Source organism: Pundamilia nyererei, unplaced genomic scaffold (assembly GCF_000239375.1).
Source record: "Pundamilia nyererei isolate P.nyererei 1_Seehausen unplaced genomic scaffold, PunNye1.0 scaffold00005, whole genome shotgun sequence".
Classification (NCBI taxonomy): Eukaryota; Metazoa; Chordata; class Actinopteri; order Cichliformes; family Cichlidae; genus Pundamilia; species Pundamilia nyererei.
The window spans coordinates 530,352-544,300 of NW_005187406.1; the positions used below are offsets into that span (position 1 = coordinate 530,352).

At 41.8% G+C, this 13,949-nt stretch overlaps 1 protein-coding gene across 1 annotated transcript; it reads right to left on the reverse strand.

Annotated features, from left to right (window-relative positions):
• Positions 1-4,148: 4,148 nt before the first annotated feature.
• On the reverse strand, positions 4,149-10,134 carry lrrc3ca (leucine rich repeat containing 3Ca). The gene is made up of 2 exons (XM_005721623.1): positions 9,397-10,134; positions 4,149-5,463 (listed from the first exon to the last, which is right to left on the reverse strand). Exon 2 carries the CDS (start codon positions 5,376-5,378, stop codon positions 4,584-4,586), a length of 795 nt encoding a protein of 264 aa, XP_005721680.1. The 5' UTR covers positions 5,379-5,463; positions 9,397-10,134; the 3' UTR covers positions 4,149-4,583.
• Between the last annotated feature and the right edge of the window lie 3,815 nt (positions 10,135-13,949).

The window sequence follows — 13,949 nt, forward strand, 5'->3', positions numbered from 1 at the left end:
CAATTAAGTTTGTGTTCTAAAACATATGATCGTTTGCTTGCAGGACACCAGGAGAGATGAGTCCTCCGTCACAGATGGTGTGGTCAGTGAAGATGGTTGCCTGCAGGTTCAAGCTCATTGCATCTCCAACCCACATCCACTGCCACTGTACTTAAGGGAAGTTAAAGACTTTCTTCTGCACTTACATTTGGATCACCTCGATCCATGATAGTCATTCAGGCAGTAATGCCTGGACTGGAAACAAGCCATCCTTAAAATATTACAACATTCCAGCTCATGTGTTAGAATGAAAAACAAATGTGTTGTTTAAATTAAAGACTGCATTTGTGACAGAACAACAAATATTTTATTTTGATTATATAAGTAATAAAAGTACAAAACAAACTTGTGGTAGGCCTAAACTTAGTTTCAGAATAATTACATCTGAGACTTTGTTTCATTGTAAGATTATAATAGTGATGCAATATAATTGTTTGTTGTTCAGCAGAACAGTGCCCAGCATGTTGGCCGTTATACTTTGTTGCATTTGAAAATAAAAGTTGGGCTGATTTTAAAATCATTACAAAAAGTGTTGTTAATTGTTTTTAATCATATTCAGGTTACCACTGAGAATTGTCATTCTTATTTTCAAACTTATTCTCATTTTGAATATTAATCCAGCAAAAAAAATATTTTGAGCATTCTTCTCTGAGTGTTCAGTAAGACTAGAATCTGTATCTCTGTATAGATGCCCGAAAAGCATGCAAAATGTAGTTTTTACTTTCCTTGAACAACACAGCCTGCAGATGGCACAACCTGTATATCTCTGCCTTAACAGAGACGGTTGGACGGTTCCCCTATACCGTCCACTGATGGACACCAGTGCCGTCACAGATGTTGACTTTTAATCTGTCAACATCTGTGACAGGTTGAAAGACATTTCTTCTCTTTAGCCCAAAGAGTTTCCACGATTTCTAAAAAGAATTTCAGATTCTAATTGATCAGAAGGCAGATGTTGTATTTCTCAGAAGCACTGCCAAGCCCATGCAGTGATTTCCACCACAGAACCATCTGTTTTTAATGCAGTACTACCCAGTAGTTGTAGTTAATGGTGGTTTCTCCAGGTCCTGAAATTTTGTAGATATAACTTTGTAATTTTTTAAAGATATTTTCTTTTTTGCCCCTTTTTTGCACTGCTCAGCTACATTATTTTCTTTAAAAAAAAAAATCATAACCTGATCTCTAGCAGTCACTGATAAGGTTGAAAAATGACAGTATAGGAAAATGGGTCAGGGGGAACTCGTGCAAGCCAATTTGGGTCCCGCAGGTCATTTTGCTCCCAGTATACTCTAAATAAAATGAATTTTTAGTTAGAGTATGCTATCTACTTTTGCCCTTGTTATTGTCTTTTAAATGCAATCTTTTTTGACTAATAAATTCTATTTGTAATGTGTACCAATGGACATTTATTTTCCTCACACTTACACACTTTCCACCGCAGGGGGAGCTGTGTAACACAAAATAAAGCTGGGACCTTGAAACAATGTCTCCTGAAAGTCTCTTCAGATCAGCCTCAAAGAATATTGACACTTACCCAGAGGATGTCCTTGACGGTCTCCTCAGATAAAGCCTTGAAGGTGTCACTTACCTTTTTGGCTAAAAAAGCAAATTGACAGGTGCCCACTCAGGTCCTCACTCGGGGACTATGTGATCTCAGAACCTGGAAACATTTTCACCTGCAACCCAATCCCAAACAGCGCTGTGCTCTGTGGGATTGGATGAGTCACCTTATCCCCTAGTTTGTGTCCCATTACCTAGCAGTTGTAATGCTCACACCAGTGTAACGTGTCCAAGGTAGCAGGCGGGGCAAGCTGAGCTGGCCTGAAATTTAAATTAACCTCAGCAACATTTATGTGTGCATGGGGAACAGGTGTTGCATTACCGGCACCCTCAAAACCCGCCATGCACCCGCGCCTCTGATACGAACGAATGTACACACTCACATATATTAGCTGGAAGAGCTACTGAGACACATGTCTGCTACTAGTTTAATGCTTATCTCCCCCTGCAGTTAGGCTCCCTTTACGGTGGCTGGTTTCAAAGCCACCGTGAGAGTGTGTTATTGGAGGAAAGAGGGTAGGAGAGATCACTATTTGTGTGTGTGTGTGTGTGTGTGTGTGTGTGTGTGTGTGTGTGTGTGTGAGAGAGAGAGACTGTGGCAGGAAATGTCACAGGGAGGTACACCATCTATTTTTCAGTGCAGCTGAAGCTCCTGCTCATCGTCGGAGGCTGTACCTGGGTTTCTTTAAGATTAAATCCAAAGAGATGATTGTTTTCTGTAACAAATTCCTGAAACTCAGGAGCACGAAGCCTCTTCATCAGATATTGCTAACAGAAAAAGTTACTCAAGCATATAACACCAACAACCACCTTTAAATTTGTATTTTCCCCCCAGAAACTTTCAATCTTTTCTAAGCTTTTCTTAAAGAACCGCTTCATAACTTGGGTATGAAGCGATTTTTTCCTCGCCCCTGACGTTAGCTTAGCATAGCATAGCATAGCCCCAGCATGACTGTCTAAAAATACATTTAGTAGCACATGTTCATTTAACCCTAGATCTTAGCCAAGAAATAATCTGGTACTTTAGCTTTTGTACAGGTAATTAATAAATCAATCGATATATAAAAGTGAAACTTATTTATTTAAGCTGTTTTTTTTGGAGTATACCCCAGTTTTTGATCTCAATCCCCCATCAAGAAAGAGTATTTCCTAAATTGTCAGACTATTCCTAACAGGCACAGGGTTGCCTTTGGGAAAGTGAGTTTGAGAATGAGATGGAACTGGCTCAGAGTTTACTGCAACTTCTGTGGACCATCAATGAGCAGCCGAAGGACATTTGGAAAGTGCTTTACCCAAGCAAGAGTAAGCTGGGCTGTAGAGATGGGGGCAGATGATCCCCTGTGGCATTCTCCCTCAATTTCTCCTCAAGAACTGGGTCATAGAAGATGAAGGGTGCAGTCCCAGTCTTTCTGCTCAAGTGTTTTTATGGCCACCATAAATCATTCATTGGTCTTGCTCTGCTCTAGAGGCAATTTGTGTGTCCGACACAGGGAAGCCCTTGTTGACAAACCATTCCCCTCATCTTCAACATCAAATTTCATTATTCAGCACTGCACTGGGCTATTCTTACCTTTCTATACCAGGAAAAAGAAAAAAAACCCAACATGATTTCATCAAAGGAGATACAAATGCATCCTCCTATTTTCCATCCTCTGGTGAAATCGGAGATTCACTTCCCCGCCAGCTCTTTAAATGGACCCAGCAGGTCATGGCCTCATAAATGTTATTTTCAAAACCCATGCCAGTGACCGCATCAGACAATATGGTTCCCACAGGCACCATGGGAGCCTTTTAAAGGCTTGAGAGAATATGAAAAACAGTACAAAAGCAGACACTAGATAACCAGGTATCATAAAGGATTCCTCTGTGTAAAAGGATAAAAGCAATGTATGTTTGGGCTTTTCCGACCAGCTAAGAAAAAAGAAGCTTGGATATGAAATAACAAATAATTGCAAATTCTTACCTCCTGATATCTTTTTTTTTCCTGAGAATGATATATGATTAGCACATTTTCCAGAGCTTCAATGTGTTTGTGATATCATGTAGGCTATAATTGTCATGACTTTGCAAAGTTTGCTTGTTAAGAAGTAGATAAACCACCAAATCTCTCAAATCTATCCTCTTAAATCTTTAACAACCAGAAAAAGGCACGTCTTTTTATATGCAGTTATAGCCAGAGGACATTCCTACACACACACACACACACACACACACACACACACACACACACACACACACACACACACACACACACACACACGTGTTGAATGCACATGTTGTTTAAGGCATAAGGTAGCAGGAGTTTTCTGTGAAGTACTCCCTACATGTAGAGCCAGGTGGACGTCGACTGTTCTCATCGATATGGTGCTCTGGTACTGTAGCTGCTATCAAACTCATCACAGAATAACTGAGTATTGCTTCATTGTGCATACATCTGCAGGGAGACATGAGAAGTGATGCATCTGCAAAAGAGTGACTTTTCCAAATGCTGTATATATTTTCAGCTCAGTTCAATATAAGAAACCCCCCAAAACAACACTTCACTTATATTATAGTGGTGAATACTGTAAGGACTTTAATGGGAAACAGATGTACAGAGTTCCATACTGTAGTGTTGCCTTGTCCTACAGTTTACATTGCTGTTTGATGCTTCCTCCTCACTTGTCTGTTTGTGAGAGAGGTACATCAATGTGCATGCACCACTGGATAAATTCTATTTGTATCCCCATGTTTGGAGTTCAAGAAAAAAGATGCCACAGCTTTTACTTCTTTAGCGCGCAGACTAAACCATCAACTCACCCAACGAAAACTACTAATGGGCTGCTGAAACATGAATTATTCATCTGGGCTAGGTTGCCTGGTTTTCTTGTGCAGGCACATGTTTTATTGCCCAACTTGGCTCCGTGACAACAGCTGGGCAGTACCTCAGTCCTATTTGTTGTGGGATACCATTTCAGTTCCCACGCAAAGCTCCATCATCAGTCCTACACCACAGTACTAATGGTGGAAGATTCCTCTGACTTGCCCTGTCTGCTGGGCAGTGACTTGAGATACTCCAGATGTCGACGTGCGTCCTCCTGATTAGCCCTGACATAGTAGACAAGGTAGGAGATGACCATGGTGAACCAGCCAAACATAACAACCAGCATGGCCACATCTGTAGTCCTCTTCATCTCCACACAGAGGTCTATGTCCGGTGCCAACAGGAAGGCAAGTCCTTCAACTCCTATTTTCTCAGGTTCTGAAGTGTGGCACACAACGCCTGTCAGTGATGCAGGCTCCAGGTCCACACGAGGCATGGCCATCTGCAAATTGCAATTACAGTGCCACGGATTGTTTGTTAGGTTGGCGCGAGCTCGCAGCCCCTCAAAGGCATCAGGGGTCAAGTTTCCTAACTTGTTAGAAGAAAGGTCCAGGAACTGTAGCGTGGAGCCGAGGCCTCTGAACGCACCTGGTTCTAACTCACTTAGTTCATTGTGTGAAAGGTCTAATTCAACCAGTTGGGTTAAACCGGCAAAAGCATTTGTTGGAACTGTGGTGAGGAGGTTAAAATCCAGGTAGACACGTCGTGTGTCATTGGGGATGTCCTGCGGGATCTCTGTGAGCTGCAGGTTGCTGCAGCGCACCGTCTTGCCGCCACTCTCACTCTCGGTGCAGTAGCAGTTCTTGGAGCAACTCGTGGCAGCATGATGAAAGCAGAAGGTCATTAGCACCAAACTATGCAGCAGCAAACACATGACCACCGAGTGGCGTAGCAGCCAGTCTGCAAGAAGGGACATTGTGGGATACCGTGGGCATGCTCCAGGGAGGACCACCTCAGCTGAGGGCTGAAGTCCACGTCAACCTCCCCAGTAACTGTTGAACCTGTTGCATAAAAAAAACAACAGAAAGTGACACAGGCTGTGGGAAGTTTACCTTCTGAAAGCAAGAAATGAAGAGCACCTTGTACAGTGAAAAACGTTTCTTTTGTAAAACACTGATGATTGTAAATGTTCTTCAGAAGCGGTGATGTTATTTAAGGGAGCAACAGGAGCTTATCTAATTGCACTGTGGAGGCAGCGGGAATACTGTACGCTCATTTCAGCGTGTTGCCAACTAGCAACAACTGGTGTTTCCAAGAAACTCAAAGGATCAAAGATTCCCTTCATCCCAGCACAATAAACAAGCTAAGAAAATACTTTGCTGTCACTGTGCCTCTTTTATAATTGACATCCCTGCAGTGCAGGGCTATTTCAGTACACATAGACGGACATTAACATAGTAGTGTGACACTAAGAGGGAAAAAAAATGTTCTAAACAAAACATAACTCCACCTACATTTTAACTTTTTTTTCTTTAACATCTTTTGTCACATTTCCAGATTTTTTATTTAACATGTTCTAGTTTTACTGGGAAGTGCAAGTAACACAGAGATAAGAGCTTGTCTTTGTGTCCTGTAAATGATAAAACTTTTATATTTTGTAGGCAAGTCTTTGAAAATTGCAGGTCAACCCACCTTAACACACTTCATTAATAGCTGATAAGGGCTTACTCCTATCCTGTTACTAATCCTCTTCAGGAAAAACTCCTTAAGTCAGTGTAACGTTAGCGCTGGCCACCCAATCCTTATGCTGAGGTAAATGCTAATGCCCCCAAAACAACTAAACAGACAATGTGATGATCTGCCTTGTTTGAAGAGAAAGAAGAATTCACCAGGCTGCTTAATTTCTCCAAAATGGTCAGGGACTGAGCAAGATCCACTTACCAAGATTAAAAATGAAATCGATCTCTAAGTACCTCAAAGTATCACATGACTGGGGGGGTTGGGGGTAGTGAGTAGTAGCACTGGTGGTGTGTACATGAGATGCAGCTAAAACCCTCAGTGCACACTAGTTAACAAATGAGTGTCAGACAACCTCAGTAATGAGCCATTTGGGGAGACTGATGCAAAGCACAGACGAAGCTTGTGCTATTAAGCACTGACTGCTGCGGTTTGCCTCCTTCAGATATGCCATTTATCCGTCTTCATCAAGGCCAGGCAAAGCAACTTTCAAAGGATTTCCCTCTGCACTCTGTGGCAGCAGGGTGTACGAGAACGTAAAACAGCACGACAGAAAAGCTTAAAACCCAAGGAAATTAAGGGTCTTGTACGGCTAGTGTTATGCTTCTGTAAAGGCAGTACTTTTCCCATCACATAGCATGCCAGCCTGGTATTTGGCTGAGAGATAATGGGGGAGCAGAAGTAAAAGGGCTGGTGACAGAGATGGGGAAAGCATGTGGGTGAGACGGGGAAATTGGACACACAAGCACAGGGTTGTGAGAGAAAGAATGATATCACAACGATTTAAGGAGAGGGGTAACATTGCAGTGACAGCACAGAGAACATTGCGTGACACTAATGAGAGATCGAGGAAAAGGGCAGATGTTAGTAAGCCAAAGAGGCAGCTGACAAAGACAGCTGGAAGAGAAAGGATAGGCAGGAGAGGGAAAAGGCAAGGGACACTTGTAAATAAGATCAAGACAGTAGACATGGTGTAAGCTGGATGAGTAGCAGGGTGGAGCACAGGTCTGCAAAAATAAAAAAAAATTAAGAAAAATCTGTAATGCATTTGCAAAAGATTGCATGCATGCAAATATTCTAGGAACAGTTAGTCTTCTTAACATAATGTGATAAATAACGATGCAGCTGGCACTGCAAATGCATTGCTTTTGCAGCCACAGGTCAATCTCTCACTTCCTAAATTCACTGCTGTCAGGCCTGCGCACACTCTGGGACCATTTTAATATGGAGCAATGACGTGGACACACACACCCAGACATCCGAGTCATTAAGATCTAATATATGTTAGTGTCTGTTGTGTGAAGTCTCACAACAGTAGCCTATTGCGGCAGCTGCGAACACCACGTGAATTTTAAATAGGGGAAAGTGGGGTGATTTGTGCCAGTGGGGAAGTTGTGCCACCCCCTGTTTCTAGGGAACCATAGAAGAAATTGGTCATGTGACCACACATTTTTGAACAGTCAGCCATTTCACTTATCCTGCAAAGAAGGGAACGACACTGCATGAGAATTAAGCACATTTAAGTTAAGAAAACAACAGTTTTTCGGTTTTCAAAGTAAAATTTCTAGGCTCAAGGTTTTTCGGTTGATTTGTCTGAGCAGTTATAGACAAGTTTGAAAACATTGCACAAATGTTTTAATGCTTTGACAAGCTACACTGTGTCCACACAGCTAGCATGAGGTTAGTTCAAAACTGCTGGATGATGCATTTTTTCCAAAATAGTAGGGTTGGAGTGATTTGTGCCAAGGGGCCTGGGTTAAGCTGTGTCAGTGGCACAACTCACCCCCAATTATGAATATTTTAAATATATTATTTTATTGTAATTGTAGCTTTTATTTCTACAGTTTACCACTAAAACTATACTACAATCTTAATTTCAGACCAACAATTAATACTAGACTATCATGCCAAGGAGTTATAATGAGGAGGACAGGCAGGGTTTCCACTCCTTTAGAGGACATGGAGAAGGGAGAGTCCATTCGTCAGGTGGCAAGGAGGATGAACATATGCAGGATGACATTAAAACAATACAGTGAGAAGAGAAGAGAAGAACTGGACTTGCCAATCAAGTCTTTGATGAGCATAGGAGAAAGAACTGGCAGAATATATAAAGGCACTAGAAGCAATGTGTTATGGTCTAAGTCCCATGAAATGCCTTGAACTGGCTTTTGAGTATGCACAAAGAATCTTTTATAATCAGTTGCACAATTTACCACAAGGTATTCTTTCCAAAGGCACAACTTACCCCACACCAGGGGCATGCTGTGCCACTTTTTTTCCCCAGAAAGCTGTATTTCTTAAATACTATATTTCCGATTCAAAGTGATTGTGCCCAAGGATGCACCACATCCTAAAATATATGTACATATTTTATTTGAAAGCATTACTGTCACGGCCTCGCTTTAAAGTCACGTTAACTAAAAACTGGCACAATTCACCCCACTCTCCCCTGAGCTGACAGTTATCTGTGGCGGCCTGGGTAAACAGCAACAAGGAAAGGACAAATGAACATCCTCGATATAGCCTGTTTAACTTGGATTGGTCCTTTTAATGCAGGCCAAATATTATTTCACTGATTTCAGCTCATGAAGCCCTATTCTGGATACACTTTTCTGGCTCCGTGCAGCAAAACACTGCACTCGGTAGATTTCCATTTCCAAATAAAAATCTTTTTGACTTGACTTAGAGAGCAGTACAGTAAACAGTAATACTGCCGAGCAGCCAGCTCTTCTGATGCAATGGCTTTCACTCCGTGCTGGAGATTAGAAAACTGTGTCACTGACTCATCAGTGTATCCTCAAGATTGACTTGAATCTTCAAATCCTCAACGTAAAGTTTTACAGCCTGGTGATGCCATTAGTTTTAAACTTTAATTTATGATAATGACAACACCAGCTGACATCACAGGAGCTAAAATGAGTGGCTTAAACCGGCTACCGGGTCCTGCAGAAATACCAGTTTTCCTCACGTACAAGCATCTGGTTAAAATGAACTGAAAGCAGACAAAGGTGATACCTCGTGGAACCGATACCTTTGTTAAGTTTGTCTTTCATCCTGCTTATAGTCAGCATCATTAAGCGCCTTTTCCCAACAGCAGCTACGTTTTTAAAATCTTTGTTTAAACGGCGATTTTTTGGGTTTTTTGTTTTTTTGTTTTTTGTTTTTTGTTTTTTGGGGGGGGGGATTAGCTGCATAAATTATCACGAAGAACAAAAAACACATGCATCGTGGCCAGTATCACAAACACAAACACTCACGTCTTTGCCGCTTTCCCTCTTCCTTCCATGGCGCGTTTCTAGGCAAGTGTCCAAAAATAATATCTTCCACCAGATCAGTGCGCTTTCCAACAAGCGGCTTGTTCGATATTTTGGTTCGCCTCCAGTAAGTCCTCCTGCAGCTCGTCAAACTTGCGGCGAAAGCCGCTCTGGAAACTACGACGCGCCAGTGGAAATGCCCCTTCACTCCAGGGCTCTCACTCAGAGCAGCCTTTTAGTTTCCACGCAACGAGAAAACTAGGCAACATTGCCCAAGCCTCAGCGAACTGGCAAGCAAACAGAGCGAGGGCATGACTTTCAGTGACGGCGGTGTCTCACTGACTTTGATCCAAATACATGGCAAAATTGATATTAATGCACAGTCTCACGGCGCATTTACGCACTGGTCGGATATTTTCTGCCACTGCTTAGAGCTGAGTGCTGGACATATATACAGAGGAAAAGTCCATGTGATGGCATGACTTAATCCATTCATTCGTTTGAATCTACTAATTGCTGGGATTGACGTGAGTTCAGTGTGCATGCATCAGGTGCCAGGAAAGTAAAAGAGTGTCCCTCCCACACCATCACACACAAACGCAGAAATGAGCTCATGCACAATGCAGTGCACAAACATGGCTCGGTTGTGCTGGCAGCCTACACTGATCATGTTTGATCTGAAGCTTGTTGTTTCAAACATGCAGCCTGGCTGCCAGCGCTGTGGATCTTTGCCGGTCTCCAGTCCCCTTTCCTGCCTGCTGCCACCCGATAAGGATGTCCAATCAAATCCACTATAAAAACAGACGTGCATGGCCACTAGCCTGGGAGAGCCTGCCAAGCAGCCAGTCATAAGGTATTAATGGAATTAAAATCAATAAAATGGGATACTTCACCCAAACTCCCTCCCTGGTGCTCTGGAATAACAGAAGGCATATGATTCACTTCTTTTTTTTTCTTTCATTGATAGTGATGAATGTGTGCTAAGGAAGAGAGTCAAGCATAAACATGAAGAATTTTTGATTATTTGAGTTGAAATACAGTATTTTATGCATCTATGAACTGCTTTTTGTATAATCCTGGAGCGTGAGAGATAAAGAATAAAATAAAATAAAAATCACTGTTTTCCAACACATCCTTTTCCAATTCCCATCCCAGTGCCTGTTTCAATTTAGAACGTATAATTTCTTTGTCTGTCCAGACATATTACTGTAAGATTATTTTAGGGACTAGTAATTGTTTGTGTTATGAGATCCAGGCTGGATAAAAGCATCATAACACATCTGTGGGTCTCAGTCCTCATGAGAGATACATGAAACATGGCGTTCCGTGCTGCTGCTCCTTCTGCAGCCCTCAGGTTATGAGACTGCTCTTGTCAATTAGACAAGGATCAGATAGGTGGAAAAGCATATGACAGAGAAACAGCAGAAAATAGGATTACTTTCCTCATCGACAGAGGAAAGTGCACTGGCAGTCAGTCTTTCTCAGCTTAATCAGATTATTTTAAATGCTCCACGGTGGTTGGCAGCTAGATGGTGCATTAAAAACCATGCATTAGTCCTGACAGAGTACACTTCCAAGTGGATCAAAGTTTCCCTTTTTTTTCTATGTAACTGGGGGGTTTTATGTCTGCATTCCTGATCAGCTTCAAGCGTCCTCTGTATTACCCCAGTACCTGTGCAGGTGGCATACCTACAAGCTAACATTAATCCATGAAGTCAAATTGCTGAGTGGGGATTTGGCTGAGAAAATGCTAGCACCAAACTTTTTACAATGTCACCTCAAAAGGGTGGGAATGTAATTTTTTTCTATGTACTCTGACTTCTAGTGGAACAAAGGGACTCATATTAATGAGATCCCGCTCCTTCATTCTCATTTGGTCTGCTCACACAAAGTCTTACACATGCATACATATATAGTTAAGTGCACAGGAACACGCACACGCTGTCTCCTGCTCCCAGGTTACTCCTCCTCAAGATCAAAGCCCTGCCTTGTCTTTGTGAATACAACACTAACCTTCTTTATTTATTTATTTCATCGCCTGTCTTGAGCCTTTTAATCAAAAGCTGTGAGAACAGTGTATTAAAAGGATTTCTCGCCTGCTTAGGTCACCTCACCTCATCTTCTCTGCGAGGAGTCTTGTCTTTGAAGTCTGATATTATTGACATTAAACAATAGGGTGCCGATATGAAAGTATTGCAGATATTCATTTGAGCCTTCGCCACTCACAGAGCTGCGGCTGCCAGAGCCATTTCAAAAGCTTCTAAGTGCAAACCTTGGAGTCTTAAATCTCACTAAAAGCAGGTTATGAATGGCTTTATGCTCTAGCGGTATGCTGGAAAACGGTGATGTTGTTTCTGTACATAAATCTTGTTTTTGATATGCTCCAGGGCAGTGGCTCTCACTTTCAGATTTGTGGGTAGGAAACCCAAAAGTGGAGCTACGTGGTCAAAAGATGTATCAAGGATAGAAAACCTTTTTTCATAAACTGTACATGATCAAGTTTTTAGAGTTAGTCAGTTGATCACAGTTGCTGACATGTTGATCCCATAGACTGTATACAAAAGATGGATTACCACTGTGACATTAACCAAGAGACAGAGAATTACTGGAAATTACTGTCAATGTTGGTTTACGTTTTTAAAAAAAAAGATTTAAAACAACATTCTGAGCAACTAAAGCAGAATTTGCACAGATGTGTTTCCGGGTGAAGCGCCCTCGCTTTTCATTTTCTTTGAATGGGGTGACATCAAGTGTTGCTGAACTGAATTTTTGATATGCCTCTTCACTTCGCTCATGCTGAAAGTTAAGGGAAAATTCAACCTCTGGAGTTGCAGCACAGGTGTCAGCATTCGTGTCATGTCAGCGCAGCCATTTGCCAATGAAATTCATGCATCCAGCTCTAGTCTGGAGCCTATCCCTGCCTACCATAGGGCAAGAGGTGGCAGTAGCCAATATGATGCAGGGCTAACACAGAGAGACAGACAACCATGCACGCTTACATTCACACGTACAGATATTTAGAATCACTACTTAACGTAACCCCACTAACTGCGTAAAGAAGCCGGAGTACACGGGGAGAACCCTCGCAAACACTGAAAGAACATGCAAACTCCACACAGAACGACCTGGAATTTCTGTGGAAATAAAATCATGCTATGCAGATATGCTGAGAGAGCAACAGGGTTTCATTGTACAGCTCATTTCAGTTTTATTTCAGTTTCACTAAAGGCACTTGTATTGTAAGGTTACGACCCAACAATAATAGAGAGAAAGCCCCAGCGAACAACAAACCCCTGTGAGCAAGCACTTCGCGACAGCGGGAAGGAAAAACTCCCTTTTAACAGGAAGAAACTACCAACAGAACCAGGCTCAGGGAGGAGGAGCCATCTGCTGCGACCAGTTGGGATGAGGGGAGGGAGACATAATAAAAGACTCACTGTAGAGCATTAAGTGTAAAAATGTAGCATTTCATTGTTGATTGTTGCAAATAATCAACCTGTTGCTAACAGGCAGCTAACTTGGCTACCTGCTGATTGAAGCTCCTTTTAGCTTGTCTTTTTTGAGGGTCGGTTGTTATTCAGGAACGCCCACATTTAAGAGCTGAAGCTTGTGAATTCTGCCTTGAAGTGTCTTCCCCTGCAGCAGCAGATATTTGAATTACATACAATACCTTCAGTTAAAGTGGCCACAACCTTATTTATTCAGATCTTATTTACTAAGCCTCGTAGCAGTGCAAACAGGTTGTACAGCATTATACATAAAAACTAACCTTCAAAGTTGACATGAAGAGGGAATTTAGTAATATGGACTTAAACCAATTTTTGTACGAGGCCGTGAACATACGAGGAACTGCAGCATTTAGCGCTTACATCTTAGTTTTATTTTTACTCCCAGTGGGTACAGCGTGACAATTCTTTAGCATCAGTAATGTTTTTGTATGTTTATCATTTTGATTTAGTGCTTAATAAAAGCACATGTAGAAAAAAAGACTACCGGCTTGAGCTGCTCACCATACACAAAAAGCTTTACATGACAGATCTGCAGACAGAAACATTTAGGAAATAAGGTTGTTGAATATAATAAACTGTACTGTTTGGGAAAACACTTCATGGTAAGATTATTTTTAACAAGTGTGATTAAATAACACTGCATCACCGATTGTTAAATTTTAAATGTTAAGTTACTATTGTTGCTCGCAGTTGCCTGCAAACACAGGATAGAGGTGGTCTGAGCTGCCCTTTCAAACTAATAATAATTCTTAGTCCCTCACTGTATTCACAATGACAGCCAGGGAGGGGTGTTCACCTTAAAGGTCATGTTGTGGACCTCCAAGGACACAGCTGGAAATGTGACGGTCAAAACATGACCCAGAAAGCAACCAGAGGAGAAAAAAATCTGTATATTAATGCTGTGAATGTTAGACGTTTGCTCTAAGATGTTATTTTCCTTCCTAAACACTGTTGTCTCTAATAAAAAGTGTTGAAGGTTTAAATATTGAGTAACACCTCCTTCTTCCTCACATGCAGCACAGCCTGAGCTACTGAGATTTTGTTTTC

Bases quoted from the DNA above. Each gene is read 5' to 3' on its own strand.
- lrrc3ca (XM_005721623.1), bottom strand. From the start codon at position 5,378: ATGTCCCTTCTTGCAGACTGGCTGCTACGCCACTCGGTGGTCATGTGT.